At 42.4% G+C, this 23,539-nt stretch overlaps 2 protein-coding genes across 3 annotated transcripts; both read right to left on the reverse strand.

The window, feature by feature from the left end:
• Window positions 1–865: 865 nt before the first annotated feature.
• On the reverse strand, window positions 866–10,810 carry LOC120315618 (cytochrome P450 3A24-like). The gene is made up of 13 exons (XM_039360272.1): window positions 10,521–10,810; window positions 8,760–8,853; window positions 8,397–8,449; window positions 7,619–7,718; window positions 6,984–7,097; window positions 6,154–6,242; window positions 5,786–5,934; window positions 5,429–5,556; window positions 4,965–5,043; window positions 3,769–3,929; window positions 3,001–3,227; window positions 2,098–2,260; window positions 866–1,676 (listed from the first exon to the last, which is right to left on the reverse strand). The coding sequence occupies exons 1-13, from the start codon at window positions 10,592–10,594 to the stop codon at window positions 1,581–1,583; spliced, it is 1,527 nt and encodes a 508-aa protein (XP_039216206.1). The 5' UTR covers window positions 10,595–10,810; the 3' UTR covers window positions 866–1,580.
• A 1,059-nt stretch (window positions 10,811–11,869) lies between these two features.
• Window positions 11,870–22,006, reverse strand: LOC120315615 (cytochrome P450 3A24-like). 2 transcript variants are annotated; one of them, XM_039360269.1, is made up of 13 exons: window positions 21,635–21,993; window positions 20,602–20,695; window positions 20,112–20,164; window positions 19,491–19,590; window positions 18,912–19,025; window positions 18,682–18,770; window positions 18,304–18,452; window positions 17,174–17,301; window positions 16,678–16,756; window positions 15,539–15,699; window positions 14,784–15,010; window positions 12,952–13,114; window positions 11,870–12,378 (listed from the first exon to the last, which is right to left on the reverse strand). In XM_039360269.1, the coding sequence occupies exons 1-13, from the start codon at window positions 21,823–21,825 to the stop codon at window positions 12,283–12,285; spliced, it is 1,644 nt and encodes a 547-aa protein (XP_039216203.1). In that variant the 5' UTR covers window positions 21,826–21,993; the 3' UTR covers window positions 11,870–12,282. The 2 variants fall into 2 exon arrangements, 1 of the variants encoding a protein (XP_039216203.1); XR_005558730.1 differs by lacking the exon at window positions 11,870–12,378 and having other exon boundaries at window positions 12,977–13,114; window positions 14,784–14,928; window positions 21,635–22,006.
• Between the last annotated feature and the right edge of the window lie 1,533 nt (window positions 22,007–23,539).

Here is a 23,539-nt window from a genome sequence, read left to right on the forward strand (position 1 = left end):
TGCGTCATTCCCCTTGCGCCCTGTCCAGTTATATACAGCTTTCTTTTCTTTTCAATTTTTCTTTTCTGTACTTTTTATTTTTCATTTATTTGTTAGTTAGTTTGTATTAATTTTCAACTATTTAATTGTAATTTCCGATGCAATTACTACTTAAAAAAACATCAAATACTTGCAAAGTATCCAAATGACACTTTTCTTCTTCTTTCATTTAGTTCTGTGAGACTGCAAGAAAGTTTATTAAGACCGCCTCTTCGTTTTTATACAACATTTCTTGAAATCTCACGCACTAAGAAAGAAAAAACAAGAAAGCACCTTTGAGAGAACCATGACCTGGATGATGGAGAATCTGCACAGTCTGTCTTAGTAAGACTTTTTGAGGTCATCTCAAGTAACCTCCATAGTGTCCCAAGGTTTTTGTAGCAGTGGATGGTTTGACCATACGAAACAGACTGCAAGTGGCCTTTGCATACAGTTTGTTGACCCCAACTCTCATCAAACCAAAAAGACAGGGCATCTTCATTATCTTTCACTTGGCTTGCTTTCCAGATGTTTCTCGTGATCGTATCTTCATCTTATCAAAGAGAGATCCAAGCTAGAAGAAATTTCCCGACAAAAATTCAGGGATTTTCTCTGATAGTTTGCAATGGCTGTCTTATTCAAAAGCTGTGTTTAGATAGGATGCTAGCATGTTTTTATTGTGAAATCTTTTTGTGACCAACAAGCGAGTTCAGAGAGCACCAATGACTTAACCATATCTTAGACCACTTCAACCACTATGCCAAGTTCTTCCTCTTAAAAGAGGCAAAAATGTTTCCCTCCCCTTAACCTTATTACCTCATCTGATTGACACACAGAAGCCGTTGCATAATGGCATGAGGTCATCTTTTATGGTGAGCATTATTCCAGGTCTTGAGAAATGCCTTAGTGGAGAACATCCACTTGATATGTAGAAGATCCAAAGTTTAATATCCGACATTTCTTGGTGAGATTAAAGCTGCTGTAAACCTCAGGGATTTTTCCCGGTACAGTATGCAATGATTGTTTCATTCAAAAGCTGTGTTTAGGCCAGATGCTAGCGTGTTTTTATTGTGAAATCTTTTTGTGACCAACAGGTGTCTCCTACTCTCCATAAAACGTCTGTTTATTTAATCCCCTTTCTACCCCAGCAATCAAGGAACCCTGAGGCCGTCCGTCCGTAGGGAGATGCTTGAGGAACTTCCTTTGGCAGAAGAAGAGCGAAGCTTAGAAAAGATTCAGAAACTTGCAGTGGTGTCTTGAATGCTTGTGGCAGGAGTCACTCAAAATCAAGTGATGTGTATATTAAATAAGTGAGCTTTTTTTAAAAAAGTTAAGACTGGAGGGATCCCAAGATTAACTGGCGCATCCAACATTCCTTGAAAACTGCATGAGGAAATGTCTAAACAGGCATTTAATTCTATAGATTCAGACTGCTGCTGTTATGTGACATGAAGGCACAACAGGAAGGAAGGAAGGAAGGAAGGAAGGAAGGAAGGAAGGAAGGAAGGAAGGAAGGAAGGAAGGAAGGAGACACCACAGCCTCTTTTCAGCCTCCAGGTCTTCTATTCCTCATGTTCTACAATAGTTCTGGGCACCAACTTCAACATGATGGGCTTCTTCGGCTTGAGGAACCCTGTATCATTCAATTCCAAAGGGATCTTCCCCATTAACCAAAAGAAAGGGAGGAAGAAAACATCACAGAGATGGAATTAAATAGAGACAATTCAACTAACAAGGTGACTGTGTACATGTTACACTATGATAATAAAGGTTCATTTATTCATTCAATGACCCGTATTTTACATACATGCCTTTTCCTTTGCCTTCCTCTTTGTTGGAGTATCTCTCTCTCTCTCTTTCTCTCTCTCACTCACTCACTCACTCACACACACACAAACACAACTGGGCTTCTCACCCCAAAAAGATGACCCTGTCTTTCCAAAGAGATCTTCCTTTCACATTCATCAACTCCTTGTGTCTTTGAACAAGACATATATGTGAGATAAGAATTCAGCTGAATGAACTCTTCAGTGAATGAGCAAGAACCAGCTTCTAACCCAAGTGGTAAATAGGACTCACCGGTGTCTCTTTGCAGGTTTGGAAGCGAAATCTTTGCAGTGCTACCACCAGACCCATTTTCAGCACCAGCAGGGCAAAACGCATAGCGATGCAGTTCCTGGGACCCGCTCCGAAAGGGAGGAAGACATACGGGTCTCGGCTCTCTTTGTTCTCTTTACTAAACCTATTTGCAAATCAGAAAAAAATATCACAGCTAAATAAAGCTACTATTCCCAATAGTCTGTTCTTTGATTCTGTAACTAAGATGCACCTTTGCTCCTTCCTTGGTGGATAAACTGACTGAGACCCATAAAGAAAGATAGTTTGTGGAGAGAGATGATTGTGGTTCGGTAGCTGATCTGGTGTAGTGGAATGTAGTCTGGATTCTCAGAAGGGAGGGGCTGCTTTCCAGAGGACCAAGAGACAGTGAAATTTAGATAATATGTTTGGCAGGAATTAAGAAAACCTTTCTCTAGCAATTCTCAGAGTATTTTAAGAAAAGAGCAGGCATTAGGTTAGGTTAGGATTAGGGTTAGAGTTAGGGTTCTCATGGTCTAAGTTCAACCCCTCAACCTCCATAGAACCTTATCAGAGGCCAAATTAGTTGACTAGATTCTAGATCAATGTGGTTCAATGCCAGTTGCCCTACAGCTTTTTGTTCAGTTGTTGGAACATTAAACCAAGCCATTGTCTCAGCTGCTACAGACAGCTTAGGCATCATTTTCTTCACTGGAGTTAATTAAGTTCCAACCACAGTTTATGGATGTGGATCATAAAAAAAGCCCTGAGTGACATTGTTGATGTCGAAGAATGATCTGTGTCTCATTTGAGATGTTTCAACCAACATGTTGCTCCCTGATGCCTTCATGGTGCTATGTCTCTTATTCCCCATATTTCAGAAGAACGGTGTTCCTCATATCATACCTCTCAGGTCTGAATTCCTCGGGCTCAGGCCAATATTCTGGGATCCGATGTAGGGCATAAGCAGGAATTATAACCACGGTCCCTTCTGGGATGGTCACTCCATGGATTTCCACTGTCTTTTTGCAAACTCTCTCAAGTGGTGGCCCAGGAGGGTAAAGACGAAATGTTTCATTCACTACCATATCTAGATATTCCATTTGTTGGATACCCTCATAAGTGGGAGGGACCTGCACAAAAGGACAAAACAAAACAAAATAAAATAACATGACATTCTGATACATAAGAAGTGATCTGGAAAGAAAGAATCAGAATTGGAATATTATAAAAAATGTTCTTGCAGAACAGGAATCCTGGAAAACTGGCATCTCCCACCTCCTCAAGGGTCACATTTTGGTTTTGTAAACATTGGAAAAAGTAAAATAAGTCCTGTCCTGTTAGAAGAAGACTCTGGTTTTGCTCTTCTGGGTGAAAACATCTCCACTCTTGGGAAGCACCCAACCTGGCGGGAGGAAGGATCAAGTGAGGAGCTAGCCTGGAATCACTTTGCAATGACAAAAGGGCCAGGTCTGATCCCACTTTAGTTCCTTGAGCTTTATCTAATTATTCCCAGGAGTTGGCTGCCAGACTGGGGAGATTCCTGTACCACAGGCAGAACATAATAAAATAGCTCAAACTCTGCTTGTGTGGGTCTAGTTGTTCATGCCTGGCAGCTACTAAAATGATCCATCCTCAGCCAAGGTAGTCGCACAGCCCACAAAAGTGTCTTACCTGTTTGGGAAAAATTTCATTGATCTCTTCGTACAATTTCTCTTGAACATCGGGGTGCATGGCCAGACAATAAGACATGAAGCTGAGGGAGGTTCCCGTGGGCTCATAGCCACCAAAAATAAAAATAATTGACTGGGCCAAGATCTCTTTGTCTGTTAAAGCTATCAGATGAGAAAAGAAAGCACAGAAGAAGCTGGTGATCATCAGCACAACATTCACTGTTACACCACAGGTACACTAGAGGAGATATCTCCAATTGACTTGTGGCTTTCAGGGTAACACAATTATCCAGGAGATCTGATTTTGATCAACAGCTTTAAACAGCTCTCTCTCTCTCTCTCCCTCTCTCTTTATCATCATATGAAGAACATCAGCAGCTGTATTTGTAGCTGCAGGCAGGGAAAACTAAAATACGAAACATTAGTTTAATCAAATGAACACATTGTGGGGCCATGTAGTTTTTTCCAGTTGACTAAACCTTCCATCCTTTGATATCAATAAAATGAGGATCCAGATTGTTAGGGACAATATGCAAATAAAGGAAAGGAGAAACAGAGATAGGTCTAAAATTAATCAACCTTAAAAGAGTCTTTAGAATTTTCTCTTTTCCCCCTCACTTTCTCCTTTCAATCTCACTTCAATTAATGTTAGCTATATTTTGCAGAAAAACAGGTGACTTTTGAAGCTGACACTGTCAATAAGCCATAGAGAAGCTTTATTATATTTAACGCTATATTTGAATGGCGACTAATTTAAAGTAGGAACATTTGATCTTCTTCTCTTGACTTTGTTCTAAGAGGCAGGCATGGAGAGCAAGAAAACCTACAGGAAGAGGTTTGAAGTAAAAGTTGAACCCCATCTAGATCCCAATGACCTAAAGTCGACAGGTAAGCTGCAAATTCAAGGTGATAATCTAAGGAATCCTGTAGGGTGTTATCCATCCATTGTCTCTTATCTCATTATCTTTCAAGACCAGCCTTCTCTCTAATCAAACATTCTGATCCCTTTCAGAGAATCTGGCCTTTGTGCATGGCATTCAACCCACAATATATTTCACTTTTCCTCTCTTCCAGTGCCCGGCGGTTTCAGCATCCTTCAATAATGTTTATTTTGAGTTCATCCATGCACATCAATGTGCCCCAAGCAACCTTGTTTTTTTTTTTTTCCTTTTTCAAAAGTGAGATCTGTAACTTTACCTTTCTCTGAATTTGCCTCCCCAGAGGTATTGGCTGCAGTTTGAGAGTCCATCATGAGCCGAAGAAAGTCAACCCGGTTCTGGAATGGTAGAGAGACCCAAAAACTGTCATTAAGGAGATACATCTAACATTGATGGCTCCAATTGCTCATTGTAGACTTCCAAAGTATATGAGGTGCTCTCTGAGCTTGCGTGTTTTGCTTGCAGATGTTTCATTACCCAAACTAGGTAACATCATCATGTTGGGCCATGAAAGGTCTGCAAGAAAACCGCCAAGGTCAGAGAGTACCAAGGATCCCACTTGTCAACCCTGAGCTACAAATCTTCTCCATTATTAGAAGGTGTTTGAAACTCAACGGGCAGTTCTGAAACCTGCCTGGCATGCATAAACATACACCGAGTGCACAAAATCCAGGTCACAAAGGCCACAGAACACCAACCACGAGACAAATAGTCTAGACTGACCGTGTGATTCTCCTTTTGTCGATCTTCTTTGATTTTTTTGGCGACACGATGGAGGAAGTCTATGGTAGACTTGGGGAATATAGTCAGATTGAGCTTGTTCAGCACTGGAGTAAGGAATGGAAAAAGAACTGGGGGAGGGGTGGGGGGGGGAAAGCAAAGAGATCATTTGTGTGAACACAACCAAGCTGCAACACAGAAAAGTGGAAGATATGGAGGAAAACATGGGAATTTTGCAAAGATGTCATCTGAATCCTCCAAAAAATGAATGAAATGTGGTCTACAAGGAGTGCCTTTCCAGTAAGCAAGCAAGAGGCAGAGCAGAGATGTCCACCTCTGTGGCCTACAAAGTCATCTTACCAGCCAAGATTAAAACAGGGTTGAGGAAGGAAAATCTGAGGAACTTCTTCATGTGCACAACAACAGGATCATTGGGATGGTTGAGGGAGTCAATATCGACACCGAATGAAGTGCTGGTTACCACATCCAAACTGTAGGCTGAAAAGATCCTGGAGGGAAGAAGGAGAAGCATAGCGTGGAGGTTCAACTATTAGAAGCCACCTCATAATACGTTCAATAGATGATCTCAGGGAACCCTTAATAATTGCACAAGGGATTTCGTGTATTATGAAAAATGTGAATCCATTTTGATATGTCTGTAAATTTCCTTCTGTAAATTCCTGTTAGAAAAGGGATGCTCAATAAACAATCTTATGGATATTACTTACAACTTCATATCTATGGCTTCATCATTCTCCACTTTCCTTTGAAAGTTCTTCTCCAGGATTTCATTATAATGGTTAATGATGGGCAGCATCTGAAAGGAAAACCAATGTACCAGCTGCTGAAGACCCTTTGACCATTTATAGACTGAAACCAACAAGTCGGCTCAGATAGCCATTTTCAAACCACCAGGTGCTAAGCAACATCAAGTTGAATTTCTTGCTTCTGGGTGAATCCTCTCAAACTTATTTAAAATGTAGCTCTTATTATAATCTTAAATGTCATAGCTTGCTGGCTTTGTAGCTGTTTCTTCATTTGCTGTAAGCATTGAGCATGTCACGATATTAAACTAGATCCCATTCAGTGCGGCTGGTGGATCACAAGGGCGTACAAATGTTGGCTGCTAATAAAACTCAGCTAGGATTTATGAAAGTGAGCAGAGCTAGAACCATCTTCATAGAAGAGAACTTGCAAAGCTCCATCATTCCAAAACTGGAAGAAAGCCTAGGCTAACCAGGTTATATTTCCCAATTCTGGAAATAATTAATTGTAGCTAAAATAAAATGCACTCATGGAAACCTTTTCCAATCTGATATTCTCTTCCATGATAATCGGAAATTTTGAGAGTTGGAATCCCAGGCTGTCTGGAACGGTTAAGGAAGGTTTGATATAAGAAAGGTGGAGAAATTTAGTCAAACATTTTAAATACCTACTCCAAGGAATGCTGGAATTTCTTGGAAAGTTATTAGGAAGAAAATCAGTAACGAAGAAGAGGCTTTTCTAAAATATACACTCTGTCTTAATAGCTGAAGGAAATTAATGGGTGACCTCTTACCTCCTTCAGCCTCCCACTGGTGAAAGTGGGAGACAAGGCACTACGAATCCTCTTCCACTGTTCATCAGCAACCAAGGATAAGGCTGTGTCCAGATTTCCATTCAGACCAAGGATCTGAGAAATGTGAAATATAAAGAAAATAAAAACAGAAATGTCTCACATTGTTCTTCTCATTCCTTTCTTTCCAAGTTGCTGTCTTATTAGCTAAGTAGACTCTCTCTCTCTTATCTATATATCTTTATGATCTATTTATCATCATCATCATCATTATCAATATCTATCTATCATCTATCTACCTATCTATCTACCTATCTATCTATTTATCTATCTCTCTATAGTTTGTCTATAATTGATAGCTAGATATCTACTGCTGTTCTGGAATTCAAGACAGCATACATATTGTTCCACCTCCAATCTCTTTTACAACAAGTACATGAGTTTTGGTGGAGAAAGAGTGACTGGCCCAAAGTGACTTGGGAGGCTTCCAGGATTCAGGGAGACCCTGGACCCAGGTCTCCCCAGTGCCAGCCCAACACTTAAACCACAACACTAGACTTGCTCTTCCCAGTTCCCTTGCTAGGTTTCTGTTTCTCAGCCCTGGTGAAGTTCTAACAGCCACATGTTTGGATACCTACCCGGCGATTGGTGAAATAAGTATAGAATTCTTTGACCAGGATGGTTTTAATGAGGGCGGGATCCAGAATGGCCATCACAGGTTGTCGGCCATCAAACAGTCTGATTGTCAAAACAAAAAAAGATGTTTTGAAATGCAGGCTTTATCTTTATAAAGAGACAGGATCAACGTTTCTTATTTTCCTGCTAGCCAGTCAAGTAAAGAACATTGTTCTGAAGTTCAGTTCTTGGCCCAAAAGTGATGTGTATATTGCAACTGTGATTCTGCACAATTGTCTACCCCTTAAGATTTTGAGGAGTGGAGGAAATAAGGATTTATAGACAGGTTGTCCAACTTACATCTGTGCCCGGTGAGCAAAACCAAATGAAATAATGAAGAACCCTAAAAAGCAGGTTAACAGCAGACAAGGCTGAAAAGACACTGCAAATAGTTTCTATCTTGCATGTCCTACATGAGCAAAGAATTCTCAATTTTTTTAGGGCAGAATGTAGACTTTCTTTCTTTCTTGTCTCAGCATAGCACACAGGCCCTGGAATTTGATGGATAAAGAGAATGATCTCTCTATCATCTCAGACAAGTGACTCCCTAGCCTCTTCTTAAAAATCTCCAGTGATAGAGCTCCCACAATTGCTGGTGGCAAGCTGTTCCACTGGTTAATTTTGCTCACTGTCACTTTTGCACTTCTATATTAGAAATCATCCTTTGAAGACAAAATTAGATATTAACATTCTGTCCATCACCCTTCCTTCTTGAAGGTGACATTCTGACAGGTGACTCACCCCCAGATTTTGCCGTATCTCTCAAAGCATGTCTGGCTAAACTTCAGGATACCCTGTCAAATTAAAGAGGGAGATCAGTGAAAACAAGGCAGTGTAAACCTTTCTTCAATGGAGACTGGAAGAGTATAAACAGCCATTAAAATCCCTATTGATGGTTAAACCGATACAAGGACAATATCTTCAGAATGAAGACCAAGGAATTCTTAGAGAGATGCCAAAGAAAGGCAGATGGCTTTAGTGGTAGTCCTTATCTTACGACTGCAATGAATGGTTATAAGCTGAGGACTACCTGTACTAGTGGCCTTCTTCTGAGGAGGCCACGGAGAGGCGATATTAGGATGTGAAACAGGACAACACACTCACATGCCGATATTCATGCAAAGTTCCAATAAAAGGCAGCGGTCTTGGCCCAGGAATTCCCAACTTCTTAAATAAATTAAACGGCCAGGTTCCATAGCTGAAAAAAAAACAAAGGAAGATCAGCAGGATAATGTCACTGGGTTCCATACAAAGAAGGCTTGGCAGGTGGAGAAGATCAGAAGGTCCATCAAGCCCACCTTGAAGGACAGCAAAAATGTCCTAGATGCAGAGAATGGGGAAGATGACCTCGACAAAGCTGTGCAGAAGCCATTTTCCAGGTAAAAGGGGCGGAAACCTTTTTTAAGTCTAGAAAAAGGAGAAAGCACTTGGAAGCTGTTCAAGCAGACACTCCCTAATTCACTGCTACATAAGGAGGAGGAGGAGGAGGAGGAGGAGGCAGCTGTCCAGCACAATAAGACAATGACCTGTTATTATAACAAACTGCATAAAAGTAACTCTAGCCTTCTGGTGCAGTTGATTTCCTGGTCTAGTCTTGCTACTAAGGTTGACATAGTGAGAATGGCACTGATAGCTATTAATTAGCCCCAGAAGGTGAATATCAGGTGTACCTGGATACCCCACGTCCTGTGGTTTTCCACCTCCTATCCTTTCCCACTCAAAGTCACTGGGAGTAGAGCAAGTCAGAAAGAAGAAGAGAGCCAAGCAGAGAGAAGAAGGGAAAAGGCAAGGCAAGATAAGAGAAAGGAGGGGAGGAGGAGAGTAGAAGAAGAGGAGAAGAAAGGAAATGAGAAGAGAGCAGAAGAGAAGAGAAGACAAATAAAGAGGAGAGGAGAGGTGAGTTGAGGACAGCAGAAGTGAAGAAAGGAAAAGGGAAGAGAGCACAGGATAGGAAATAACGGAGAGGAGAGGAAAGGAGAAGAGAAAAAAAAATTAACAAAAAAAAACCCTGAAATCAAGTTAACATTCACAAGTTAACAGAACATCCATCCAATAACCATCTCCACCTTCTGCTTTTACGCCACCAAAATCCCCAATCCGCTCTCCAAATGCCCCAGCCAGGAGCCCTGCAGCTTCGGGAGGGGCTTCCCCATTTCCCTCTCTCCCCTCTAACCCCCCCCCTTACAGCAGTCCCAGGGCTAGGAGCAGCAGGACCAGCTCTGTTACATAAGGAGGAGGCTGTGCAGCACAATAAGACAGTGACCTGTTATTATAACAAACTCCATAACAGTAACTCTAGCCTTCTGGTGCAGATGATTTCCTGGTCTAGTCTTGCTACTAAGGTTGACATAGTGAGAATGGCACTGATAGCTATTAATTAGCCCCAGAAGGTGAATATCAGGTGTACCTGGATACCCCAAGTCCTGTGGTTTTCCACCTCCTATCCTTTCCCACTCAAAGTCACTGGGAGTAGAGCAAGTCAGAAAGAAGAAGAGAGCCAAGCAGAGAGAAGAAAGGAGAAAGGACGGGAGGAGAGGAGAGCAGAAGAGAAGAAAACAAAGGAGAAGAGAGGAGAAGAGAAGAAAAAAGAGGTGAGACGCTGACAGCAGAAGAAGAGGAGAAGAAAGGAAAGGGGAAGAGAAAACAAGAGAGGAGATAAAAGAAGACAAGTTTTAACAGGGAAAAAAAACACCCTAAAATCAAGTCAAGTCACAATTTAACAGAACTACGATCCAATAACCGGCTCCGCTTTTGGCTTTTACTCCACCAAACGCCCCAGCTGGGAGCCCTGCAACTCGGGGAGGGGCTTTCCTGTTTCCCCCTCCCCCCTCTAGCCCCCCCCGGCCTGGCGCAGCCCCCACTTACAGCAGCCCCAGGGCCAGGAGGAGCAGGAGCAGCGCCCAGGTTCCCAGCGCCCAGCCCAGGACCGGGTCTCCCATGGCGAGCGCTTCTTCGGAGGCTTCTGAGCCGCGTCTGGGAGGTCTCGGGGTTATGTAATAATTCTGGGAAAGGAGCCAAGCCCGGGACTCCTCCTCCGGGCCGGCCTCCCGGGGTCATTCCCCGCTAGGACTACAAGCCCTTGAATGTCCGGCCAGCCCAGGACTATGTAGTCCTAATAGCTGGAGGGGGTTGCTCCTTCTCCATCATCATTCCTTCTCTTCACCATCTTCCTTCTCCTTTTCCTACTCTTCTTGTCTCCTCCTCCTCTATCACCTTTCCTTCTCCTCCTCCTTCTCCTTCTCCATTATTCCTTCTCTTTCTCCTCTTTTTTTTTTCTGGTGTTTTCTTTTCGTCCGTTCTGAAAATCAAAAAGAGATGTTTGCTCTTTTTGTCCCGTGACTCGTCTCCTGTTCTTTTGGGACTGAGGCTCAAGCGAGCAGTATTTATAGGCAGATGGAAACTTCTCCTTTTGCTGGTGTTCTGTTAGGCCAGCAGCCCAGGCACATTTGGCCTCTGAGACCCCCTTGCACCCAAGCAGGAAACCCCCTCCATTTGCACCCCCTCTGGGCAATGCAGCCCTCGTTGCCCAGTTTCGCTCTCCAAACTTGTTGGGGGTCTCTGTGTCTACTGGAGGGTAAATTCTTCTAGGAGCTGAATTCTGGTTGGGTGTGCTTGAAGCAGAGTTTCCCCTATTTTGCCCCTTCCCCACTGCTGGACACCCCAACCTCCGGCAGGTGTCTTGGTGGGAAACAGCTGGTTTCAGAAGAAGGCTGTGTGAGGTGGGTGGTCCTGAAGAGGCTTGCGAAGGAGAGGGGGGGGGCTTCTCATTTGAACACCCCTTCCTCCACCGATTGCGTCATTCCCCTTGCGCCCTGTCCAGTTATATACAGCTTTCTTTTCTTTTCTTTTCTTTTCAATTTTCTTTTCTGTACTTTTTATTTTTCATTTATTTGTTAGTTAGTTTGTATTAATTTTCAACTATTTAATTGTAATTTCAGATGCAACTACTACTACTTAAAAAAACATCAAATACTTGCAAAGTATCCAAATGACACTTTTCTTCTTCTTTCATTTAGTTCTGTGAGGCTGCAAGAAACTTTATTAAGATGGCCTCTTCGTTTTTATACATTTCTTGAAATCTCACGCACTAAGAAAAAGAATGGTGCATCAACTTTTCATTTCCGTGACAGTGTAAGAAATTTTTAACAAGATGGCCTCTTTGTTTTTATACAACATTTCTTGAAATCTCATGCACTAAGAAGAAGAGTGGTGCATCAACTTATTTAATCTGTTTATTTAATCACCTTTCTACCCCATCAGTCACTCAAAAATCAAGTGATGTGTGTATTACATAAGCAGGTTTATTATTATTTGCTTTTGAAGTGAAGACTGGAGGGATCCCAAGGTTAACTGGCACATCCAACTTTCCTTGAAAATCACCTGAGGAAATGTCTAAACAGGCATTTAACTCCACTGATTCAGAGTGCTGCTGTTATATGACATAAAGGCACAATAGGAAGGAAGGAAGGAAGGAAGGAAGGAAGGAAGGAAGGAAGGAAGGAAGGAAGGAAGGAAGGAAGAAAGGAAGGAAGGAAGGAAGGAAGGAAGGAAGGAAGGAAGGAAGAAGAGAGAGAGAGAGAGACAATGAGAGAGAGACATCACAGCCTCTTTCCATCCTCCAGATCTTCTATTCTTCATGTTCTACAACAGTTCTGGGCAGCAATTTCAACTTGATAGGATTCTTTGGTTGCACAAACCCTCTGTTGTCCAGCTCCAGTGGGATCTTCCCCATTAACCAAAAGAAAGGGAGAAAGAAAGATCACAGAGATGGAATTAAATAGAGGTGATTCTTCAAGGGAGGCCTGAGATGACTAACAAGAGCAATGTTTTACCTGTCTACACAAGACCTCTGTAGTATTTTGTTCAACTCAAATGTCTTTTCCCACTGTCTATGTTGTAACTAACAAGGGCACAGGGAGTGTCTGGAGCTTCACACTGGTGTTGTGAACACCAAACAGGACTTTACTATCAGTAGACATAGAAGCAAAACCACACGGAGTGATGATAATTGAAATGTAGTTAACAAGTTGGCTCTCCATCCATGCTATTCATTGCAGAATCACACACACACACACACACACACACACACACACACACACACGGTGGACTCTCATCCCAAAAAGATGACCCTGTCTTTCCAAAGAGATGTTCCTTTCACGTTCATCACCTCTCTGTGTCTTTGAACAAGACATATATGTGAGATCGGAATTCAGTTGAGTGAATTCTTTAGTGAATGAGCAGAAACCTGCTTCCAACACAAGTTGTTTCCCTGTAAAAAAAAAAAAAAATGACTCACCGGTGTCTCTTTGCAAGTTTGGAAGTGAAATTTTTGCAGCACAACCACCAGACCCATTTTCAGCACCAGGAGGGCGAAACGCATAGCGATGCAGTTCCTGGGACCCGCTCCGAAAGGGAGGAAGACATACGGGTTTCGGTTCTCTTTGTTCTCTTTGCTAAACCTATTTGGAAATCGGAGAAAAATCATGGCTGAGCAAAGTTTCGGTCCCCAACGGCCTGTGCCTCAGTTCTGTAATCAAGAAACATCTCTGCACCTCTAGCTAAGTTGGACTGAGACCAATGAAGAAAGAGAAACATTTATGAAGAGAGAAATCAGTGTGGTTCAAGGGCTGATTTGATGTAGTGGAATGTGGCCTGGATTCCCAGAAGGGAGGGGCAGCAGTTCAGAGGGCCAGGAGACAGCAACGTTTAGATCGTTGGGCTGGCAGAAAGAGAATTAAGACAGCCCCTCTGCAGAAAGCCTCAGAGTGTATCTTTAACGATGTAAGCAATTGCTGTATTTTGGCAAGATTCTGTCTACAGAGAACCACTTAGAAGTAACTCTGTGTGCCTTTCTTTGTTTTTTGGACCCTGAAACCTAAGGCTGAACTAAAGGAGTGCCCTAAAAATTGTTGCAACAGACTGTAAGTCAGAAAAACAATCTTCTAAAAACTGTCTGACATCTTTAGTTTTATAATGGTATGTACTGTCCACCATTTACTTGTGTAGACATCCTCTGGTGTAGACAGTCTACTTCCAACAATGCTATGTTACTAGTGGATGGTAATATAGTTAAAACATACTATTTCTGTGTCATTTTCAATGAATGTTGAGATTAACTGCTGATCTTTGCTGAATACCATGTTGATAATGCTCTCCTTCCTCAAATTGATACCCTCCAAATACTGTGGGACAATCTGTAGAAATAGGCTATGATGATGAGAAGTTCTGGAGTTGTGGTCCCAAGACTTCTGAAAAATTGAGGAATGCTATCCTGATTCAATCCTTAGTTCAGGAGTGCTGCTATAAAATTCACAAGCAGGACAGGAGAGTATCATTTGCTCTTGGTATTTAGTGTGTATGGAGATTTTCTATCCTAAAGAGTGTTGGCCTTATTCCCCATGACCACGTCATCAATGCCATGTTCTAGTTCCAGCACAGTTAAATCTAGACAACCTATCCTTGCCTTGTCATATTTGACCACTGAATTCAATGCTATTTATGGGCTATTTTCTACCACCTGATCCTCTTTAGTTGAGGATGCCAGAGTTCAAGATTGTCTGCTTGCTACTGAGACATGGTCCTTCCTGAATTCTTGGTCTTTGGCAAGTCCTGCTTAATTAATTTGGGCTTGTTATGGAGTTATGCCCAAGAATCCTTGAGTCTACTATGATACCCCGTTAGTGACAGCTACAATGTAAGTCAACAGACCCTATTTCTCATATTTTGGTCCACCCAGCCCTGTTCAAAAGGGAAATCTTTTCTAATTAATAGGATGGGAGATTAAATATAATTTCCTTCATATACCTTTACTCTTCTACTCCTATCAGTGTGGCATGTTGCCAGTTGCCCTACAGCTTTTTGTTCAGTTGCTGGAACATTAAGCCAAGCCATTGTCTCAGCAGCTACAGTCAGCTTAGCTATCATTTTCTCCCATGGAGTTAATTAAGTTCCACACACAGTTTATGGATGTGGATCATAAAAAAAAAGCCCTCAGTGACTTTGTAGATGTCAAAGAATGATCCACCTCTCATTTGAGATGTTACAGCCAACACCTTGCTCCCTGATGCCTTCATGGTGCTGTGTCCCTTATTCACTAGTTCCAGAAGAACGGTGTTCCTCACAACATACCTCTCAGGTCTGAACTCCTCGGGCTCAGGCCAATATTCTGGGATACGATGCAAGACAAAAACAGGGACAATAACCACGGTCCCTTCTGGGATGGTCACTCCATGGATTTCCACTGTCTTTTTGCAAACTCTATCAAGACGTTCTCCTGGAGGGTAAAGACGAAATGTTTCATTCACCACCATGTCTAGATATTCCATATGTTGGATGGCCTCATAAGTGGGAGGGGCCTACAAAAAAAGTCAAAACAAAACCAAATAAATAACATTCTGGCATACAAGAGGTGGTTTAGAAGTCAAGGATCAGAACCGGAATCCTAAAGAAAATGTTCTCGCACAACAGGAATCATAGAATGCCAGCTATCTCCCACCTCCTCAAAGTTTGCATTTCAGTTTTGTAATCTTTGCAGTAAGGAAAAGAAGTCCTGTCCTGTCAGAACAAGAATCTGGTTTTGCTCTTCTACATCTGCTACTGTTGGGATCACCCAACTTGACAGAGAGGAAGTATCAAGCAAGGAATTAGCTTGTAGTCTCTGCGTAACTACAAAAGGGCTAGGACCGACTTCGCCCTCTAAGTTCCTTAGAGCCTTGTCTAATTGTTCCCAGGAGTTGGCTGCCAGCCTGGGGAGATTCCTGTATTATAGACAGAACATAATAAAGTTGTTAGCTTGAAGTCTGCATGTGTGGGCCTGGTGGGACAGCTCCTAAAACGATCCATCCTAAGATAACATAAATGTATAAGACACAACAAATTCTTACCTGATTGGGAAACGTTTCATTGATCTCTTGATACAATTTCTCTTGAACATCAGGATGGATGGCCAGACAATAAGATACGAAGCTGAGTGTGATACCGATGGTGTCATAACCACCAAAAATAAAAATTATTGATTGGGCCAAAATCTCTTTGTCTGTTAAAGCTGTCAGATGAGAAAAGAAAGCACAGAAAAAGCTGGTGATAATCTGCTCAACATTCACTATTACATCACACACACACACACACACACACACACACACACACACTAGCAAATATCTCAAATTGACTTGTGGCTTTCAGGGTAACACAATTATCCCAGGGATCTGATTTCATCAACAGTTTTAAACAGCTTTCTCTCTCATCATACGAAGAACGTCAGCAGCTGTATTTGCAGCTGCAGGGAAAACTAAAATACCAAACACTAGTTTGATCAAATGAACACATCTATCAAACTGAATCTATCAGTTTGAATATTAGCACAGGGTAGGAAGAGCAGATAAAGATGTAATTTTAATCAACATTAAACTTAAACAAAGTCTTTAGAATCCTCTCTTTGTCTTCTATCTATTTTTTCAAACTCACTTCAGCTAAAGGAAACTATATTTTGCGGGGGAAAAAAAATCAAATTTTGAAGCTGATGCCAAGGTTAATAAACCGTAGACAAGATTAGTTATAGTTTAACGTTATACTGGAAGGGTGACCAATTTAAAATAGAAGCATTTTTGATCTCCTTGGGACTCTGTTCTAGGAGGCATGTGTGAAGAGCAAGAGAACTTAAAAGAGGTTTGAAGTTAAAGTTGCACCCCCTTCTGCACCAGGGTGACCTAAGGTAGACAGCTAAGCTGCAAATTCAAGGTGATAATCACTTGAAGGAGTGATGTAGATGTCTCGTCCATCTATTGTCTCTTATCTCATTATCTTTCAGGCGCAGCCTTCTCTGTAATCAACATTCTGATCCCATTTCAGTAAAGCCGGCCTTTGTGCATAGCATCCAACTTACAACATATTTGATTCATCCTTTCTCCCAGTGTCTTGTGGCTTCAGCATAATTTGCTAATATTTATTTTGAGTTCATCCATGCACATCAATTTGCCTCAAGCAACCCTTTTTTTTCTTTCAAAAGTGAGATCTGTAACTTTACCTTTCTCTGAATTTGCCTCCCCGGAGGTGTTGGCTGCAGCTTGAGAGTCCATCATGAGCTGCAGAAAGTCAACCCGGTTCTGGAATGGTAGAGAGACCAAAAAACGGTCATTAAGGAGATACAGCTAACATTGGTGGCTCCAATTGCCCATTGTAGACTTCCAAGATATTTGAGGTGCTCGCTTGTTTTTCTTGCAGATGTTTCATTATCCAAACTAGGTAACATCATCAGGGCTAGACGGGAGTGAGGTTTCATCATCATGTTACCTTGTTGGGCCATGAAAGGTCTGCAAGAAAACCGCCAAGTTCAGAGAGTACCAAGGATCCCACTTGTCAACCTGGAGCTACAAATATTCTCCTTTATTAGAAGGTGTTTGAAACTCAATGGGCAGTTCTGAAACCTGCCTGGCATGCACAGACATACACTGAGTGCACAAAATCCAGGTCACAAAGGCCACAGAACAAGACCAGCCATGAGACAAATAGTCTAGACTGACCGTGTGATTCTCCTTTTGTCGATCTTCTTTGATTTTTTTGATGACACCAGAGAAGAAGTCTATCGAAGACTTGGGAAACACGCTAAAGTTGAGCTTTTCCAGCACTGGAATAAAGAATGGGAAAAGAACTGGGGGAGGGGTGGGGGAGTGGGAAAAAAACCAGATCATTTGCCTGAACACAACCAAGCTGCAACACAGTGAGAAAAACACAGCAGGAAGCTCCCATTAGCTGTTTTGTTTGTTTGTTTTAGGAAAAAGACTCTAGCAAAGTTGCCGGTCTATTGTGAGACAGTTGCAATAATGATTGAGAAAGGTTAAAATTGATTGAGTAAAAATAATAATAATAATAAAAAAACAACAATAACAACAACAATAATAATAGAGTTGGAAGGGACCTTGAAGGTCTTCTAGTCCAACCCCCTACTTAGGCAGGAAACCTATACCATTCCAGACAAATGGCTGTCCAATTTCTTCTTAAAAGCCCCCCAGTGATGGAAATTCTGGTTAATTGTTCTCACTGTCAGGAAGTTTCTCCTTAGTTCTAGGTTGCTTCTCTCCTTGACTAGTTTCCATCCGTTGCTTCTTGTCCTGCCTTCTGATGTTTTGGAGAATAGCTTGACTCCCTCTTCTTTGTGGCAGCCCTTGAGATATTGGAACACTGCTATCATGTCCCCCCTCGTCCTTCTCTTCATTAGACTAGAAATTTAATAAAGCTATAGCTTGAATAGCTATTGCAAAAGTTTTATTCTACCATACTTTCCCCATTATTTACCAACCAACACAGGTTGGGATGGTAGCCAATGAAGACCTTGGGTAAGTAGGGAATTACCCTATTAGTTTAGGGAAAGAAGGTCTAACATTCTAGTGAAGGATCTCAGGTACTGAACAATTAGGGCCAAAACAACTTTTCTCAACCATGAAACACCTAGTCTGATTTTTCTTTTCTTTTCTCCTCTCAACTAATTTTTATGGAAAGATGAAAAGTGCAAGACATGGGGAAAACACAGGAATTTTACTCAGATATCATTGGAATCAAGAATGAAATGCAGCCTAGAATGAGTGCCTTTCCAGCAAGCAACCAAGATGCAGAGCAGAGATGTTCACCTCTGTGGCCTACAAAGACATCTTACCAGTTAAGATTAAAACAGGATCGAGGAAGCTAAATTTAAGGAGCTTCTTGATGTTCACAACAACAGGATCATTGGGATGGTTGAGGGAGTCAATGTTGATGCCAAATGAAGTGCTGCTTACCACATCCAAACTGTAGGCTGAAAAGATCCTGGAGGAAAGAAGGAGAAGCCTAGTGTGGAGGTTCAACCACTGGAAGCCACCTCCTGATATATTCAATGGGTCATTTCAGGAATCCTTTCATAATCCCGAGGGATTATGGAAACTATGAACTGACAGGTCCAACATCATTTTTATATGCTTGGGCTACGAACTCTCCTTTTGTAAATTTATGCTAGAAAAGGGAAACTCTCCACCAAATTCTTATAGATACTACTTACAGCCTCATATCCATCACTTCATCATTGTCCACTTTCTTCTGAAGGTTCTTTACCAAGATTTCATTATAATGGTTGATGATGGGCAGCATCTGACAGGAAGACCAAGGTATGAGATGTAATAGACACTTCTACCATTTATAGACTGAAACCAACAAGACGGTTCAGGCAATGTTTAATGGCGGGCACAAATCGCTGAGAAGTCTGAAAGGCACCCAACCCTCATCGCTTACCTCCTTCAGCCTCCCACTGGTGAAACTAGGAGACCAGGCATTGCGAATCCTCTTCCACTGTTCATTGACAGTGGAGAATATGTTTGTGTCCATATCGCCATTCAGACCAAAATCCTGAATAATGGGAAATATAAAGAAAATGAAAACAGAAAAGTTTTTTGCTGTTCTTCTGTCCTTTCCTTTAAATTTGCTTTTATTAGCTGTATGTCATCTCTCTCATGTCTCCCATCTATCTATCTATCATCTATCATCTCCATCTCCACGTCTATCTGTCTGTCTGTCTGTCTGTCTATCTATCATCTATCTATCTACTTGCATAACTACCTAGCTATCTCTCTGAACTCAAGATGGCATATTGTTCCACCTTCAATCTCTTTCACAATAACTACATAAGTTTCGGTGGAGAAAGAGTGACTGGCCCAAAGGCTTCCAGGATTCAGGGAGACCTTGGACCCAGGTCTCCCCAGTGCCAACGCAACACCTAGATCACAACACTAGACTTGTTTTCCATATGCACTTGCTGGGCTTCTATTTCTGAATCCTGGTGAAGTTCTAACAGACTCATGTTTGGATACCTACCCGGCGATTGGTGAAATAAGTATGGAATTCTTTGACCAGGACACTTTTAATGAGGGCAGGATCCAGAATGGCCATCACAGGTTGCCGGCCATCAAACAGTCTGATTGTCAAAACAAAAATAGATGTTTTGAAATGTAGGCTTTATCTTTATAAAGAGACAGGATCAAGGCTTCCTATTTTCCATCTGAACAGTTGGTCAAGTAGAGGACATTGTTCTGAATTCTAGTTTTCAGCTCAAAAGGGATGTGGGGGGAGGTCCTTGGTGCTCTCTGAGCTGGGTAGTTTTCTTGTAGTACTAGATGAAGTTATCTAGTTTGGATCATGAAACATCAAAAAGCAAGCAAGTTCAGAGAGCACCAAGGACCCCTCATTTCAACCTTGAGCTACAGATATTCTCCTTTATTGCTATCAAAAGGGATGTGTGTGTTGCAAATGTGATTCTGCACAATTGTCTACCCTTTAAGGGTTTAAGGAGGGGAGGAAATAAGGATGAGAATCTTAGCAATTACAGAGCGTTCATCCAACCTACGCCTCTACTCGGACAGCAAAAGCAAATTAAATCCTGCAGACCGATTAAAAGCCCCTTCCCTTATGAAGGTGACATTCTGACAGGTGACTCACCCCCAGAGTTTGCCGTATCTCTCAAAGCATATCTGGTCAAACTGCAGAATACCCTGTCAGGTTAAAGAGGGAGATCAGTGAAAACAAGGCAGTGTAATCCTTTCTTCAACAGAGACTGGAAGAGTATGAACAGCCATTAAAAGGCCTTCAACTAGTAAGCCTTGAATCCCTGTTGATGATATGGTTAAACCAATACAGGGACAATAGTTTCAGAATGAAGACCAAGGAATTCTGACAGAGGTGCCAAAGAAAGACAGATGGCTTTAGTGGTAGTCCTTGACTTATGATTGCAATGAATAGTCATAAGCTGAGGACTACCTCAGTTTAGTACTAGTAGCCTTTATTCTTTCAGACTTTCTTCTGAGGAGGCCAAGAAGAGGTGACACAAGTCACAACATCCCCCTTGGGGGGGGGGACAAAGGAAACAATTCCTTTTCACCATTGGATTTGTCTACAGGTTACTGGGATGTGAACAGTACAATATACTCACATGCCGATATTCGTGGAAACTTCCGATAAAAGGCAGTGGTGTTGGGCCAGGAATTCCCAATTTCTTGAAGAAATTATACGGCCAGATCCCATAGCTGAAAGAAAAAAAAAAAGAATATCAGCAGGATAATGTCACTGGGTTCCAACCAAAGAAGGCTTGGCAGGTGGAGAAGATCAGAAGGTCCATCAAGCCCACCTTGAAGGACAGCAAAGATGTCCTAGATGCAGAGAATGGGGCAGATGACCTCGACAAAGCTGTGCAGAAGCCGTTTCCCAGGTAAAAGGGGCTGAAACTTTTTTAAAGTCCAGAAAAAGGAGAAAGCACTTGGAAGCTGTTCAAGCAGACACTCCCTAATTCACTGCTACATAAGGAGGAGGAGGAACTGTCCAGCGCAATAAAGCAATGACCTGTTATTATAACAAACTGCATAAAAGTAAATCTAGCCTTCTGGTGCAGTTGATTTCCTGGTCTAGTCTTGCTACTAAGGTTGACATAGTGTGAATGGCATTGATAGCCATTGATAGGGTGTATCCACTTGGATTGTGCCACCACCACCACCACCACCACCTGGTTACCACAGTGTTAATTCCTGCGGTTTTTCACCTCCAGTTCTCTTCCACGCAGCAGCTCAAAGTCGCCTGAAGCAGAGCAACGGGACAAAGTCAACAAGAAGAATAGAGGAGAGAGAAGAGGAGCGAAGAATGGAGAAGAAAAGAGAGGAACGGAGAAGAGAGAAGAACACAGGAGAGGAGATAAAAGAAGAAAAGAGTCGAGTCGAGTCGAGTCGAGCAGAGCGGAGTGGAGCAGAGGAGGGGGAGAGAGCAGAGAAGAAGAAAAGTTTTAACAGAAAAAAAAAAACTAAAATCAAATCGAGTCGCAAGTTACCACAACTGCGATCCAATAACCGGCTCCACCTTGCGCTTTTACGCCACCAAAAGCCCCAGTCCCGTCCTGCAACTCGGGAGGGGGTTCCCCCCGTTTCCCTCTCCCCTCTCTAAACCTCCCCCCCCGGCCTGGCGCAGCCCCCACTTACAGCAGCCCCAGGGCCAGGAGCAGCAGGATCAGCGCCCAGGTTCCCAGCGCCCAGCCCAGGACCGGGTCGCCCATGGCGAGCGCTTCTGCGGGCTCCCGGGCGAGGTCGGCGCCTTCTGCACGCGCCTGGGGTTTTATAGCTGCAGCGACTACTAGCTCTAGTTCGGGTGTCGGATGGGGTGGAAAGTTCATTGTCCGAGCTTGTGGGTTGTTTGCGAACGTTATATAACTGTCCTCGGGAGAAGGAGCCAAGTCCTCGGGGCGGCCTCCTGTGGCCGGTCCAAGTTAGGACTACAAGCCCGAGAATGTCCGGCCATCCCTGGGATATGTAGTCCTAACAGCTGGAGAGGGTCGCTCTTTTCCTTTCTCTTTCTCCTCCTCTTCCACCTTCTCTTTCCCCTCCACCTTCTCCTCCTCCTCCTCCTCCTGGTCCTTCCGCTCCACCTTCTTCTCCTCCTCCTCCTCCTTCTCCTGGTCCTTCCATTCCACCTTCTTCTCCTCCTTCTCCTGGTCCTTCCATTCCACCTTCTTCTCCTCCTTCTCCTGGTCCTTCCATTCCACCTTCTTCTCCTCCTTCTCCTGGTCCTTCCCCTCCACCTACTCCTTCTCCTCCTTCTCCTGGTCCTTCCACTCCACTTACTCCTTCTCCTCCTTCTCCTGGTCCTTCCATTCCACCTTCTTCTCCTCCTCCTGGTCCTTCCGCTCCACCTTCTCCTTCTCCTCAATTAAAAAAAAATGTTATGACCTGGCTATCATAAAGGACATAGTTTTGGATACCAGGAGTAAAATCTGTCATCACCTTTAAGAAAGGAAACATGATATTTGATGGGACAGAAAAATGAATGGTGAGCTGTTTTGGCTTTGATGCTCAAGCTTTAGAGATATGCCAGAGGCTGAAATGGCTCCAATTAAACATTACCAAAACATTAATTTTCACCCCAGTATGACTTCCTCATTCAAGAGATTATACCGTGCATCCGAATGAAGACTGCCAAATGGGATAGGCTTGCCCTGATTTTAAATAAAGTACTTTTATTATGTATTTTAATTTTCTTCTATGTTGCCCGAGGGGCCCTTTTTCCTTAAAAAAAAAAGCAGCACTAAAATAATATTAAAATAAGCATTAAAACTATGCCCTCTCAAATGAATATGTTGTTTAAATTTTAAAAAAATCCCTTCTTCTGTCTATTGTATTCCTTTACCTCTGCTTACCATAAATTGAGTAAATTAATGTTATTCTAGAACTTTTGAGAAGGAAATGTTCTGGATTTCCTTTATAATGGTGAGTTTCCATACACAGCCATTAGTTTTAAAGTCACTAGGCCACATGAGAAATGCATAGGTGGTATAAATTTGTGCAAGATGTTCCTTTGCAAGGGACATTGGACTGCATGGCTGTGACTCCCAGCTTGCTCTATTGGATCACATTCTTGAAGATCCCACTGGCTTTCCTGCTAGGATCGGGGGATCTCCTGGCAGACATGTGTAATCTCAAACTGAAGATCCCTCCTATTAGTAGCACCAGTTTTAGCCTGTTTCCCCAAAGTGGCTTTTGAACAAGGATGTTTGATTCTAACTGAGCACCTGTGAGATTAAATTTAATATCCTCCACTTGTTTTGGTTTTTTTTTGTTTTTGTTTTAAATGCTTGTGTTCTGTATTTGTGTGGCTCAGTGCCAGGGTCTTTTTTTAAAAGAAAAAGTCTGGATGTAAAACTAGGCCAGTGCTGCAGTCACTAAGCCATTTTAAATTGTCATTTTCCCCAGAATAGTTAATGCACATTATGAGCGTAGATCATAAAAGGCTGAGCACAGGGCGGCAGACCCTGAATGTCAAACAATGATAAATGGGCTATTTAATCATCGGCACACACACGCACACACATACACACACTCACCTGCTTCCCA

Source organism: Crotalus tigris, unplaced genomic scaffold (assembly GCF_016545835.1).
Source record: "Crotalus tigris isolate CLP2741 ecotype Arizona unplaced genomic scaffold, ASM1654583v1 scf7180000019173.45859301935:6455823, whole genome shotgun sequence".
NCBI lineage: Eukaryota > Metazoa > Chordata > Lepidosauria > Squamata > Viperidae > Crotalus > Crotalus tigris.

Coding starts and splice junctions, on each gene's coding strand:
- LOC120315618 (XM_039360272.1), bottom strand. CDS start 10,594: ATGGGAGACCCGGTCCTGGGCTGGGCGCTGGGAACCTGGGCGCTGCTC. Junction 5,935..6,153: donor GAAGCCATAGATATGAAGTT/GTAAGTAATATC, acceptor TCTTCCCTCCAG/GATCTTTTCAGCCTACAGTT. Junction 1,677..2,097: donor AAACCTGCAAAGAGACACCG/GTGAGTCCTATT, acceptor TTAATGGGGAAG/ATCCCTTTGGAATTGAATGA.
- LOC120315615 (XM_039360269.1), bottom strand. CDS start 21,825: ATGAACTTTCCACCCCATCCGACACCCGAACTAGAGCTAGTAGTCGCT. Junction 16,757..17,173: donor GACAAAAGGAGAATCACACG/GTCAGTCTAGAC, acceptor CTACCATTCCAG/AACCGGGTTGACTTTCTGCA. Junction 12,379..12,951: donor AAACTTGCAAAGAGACACCG/GTGAGTCATTTT, acceptor TTAATGGGGAAG/ATCCCACTGGAGCTGGACAA.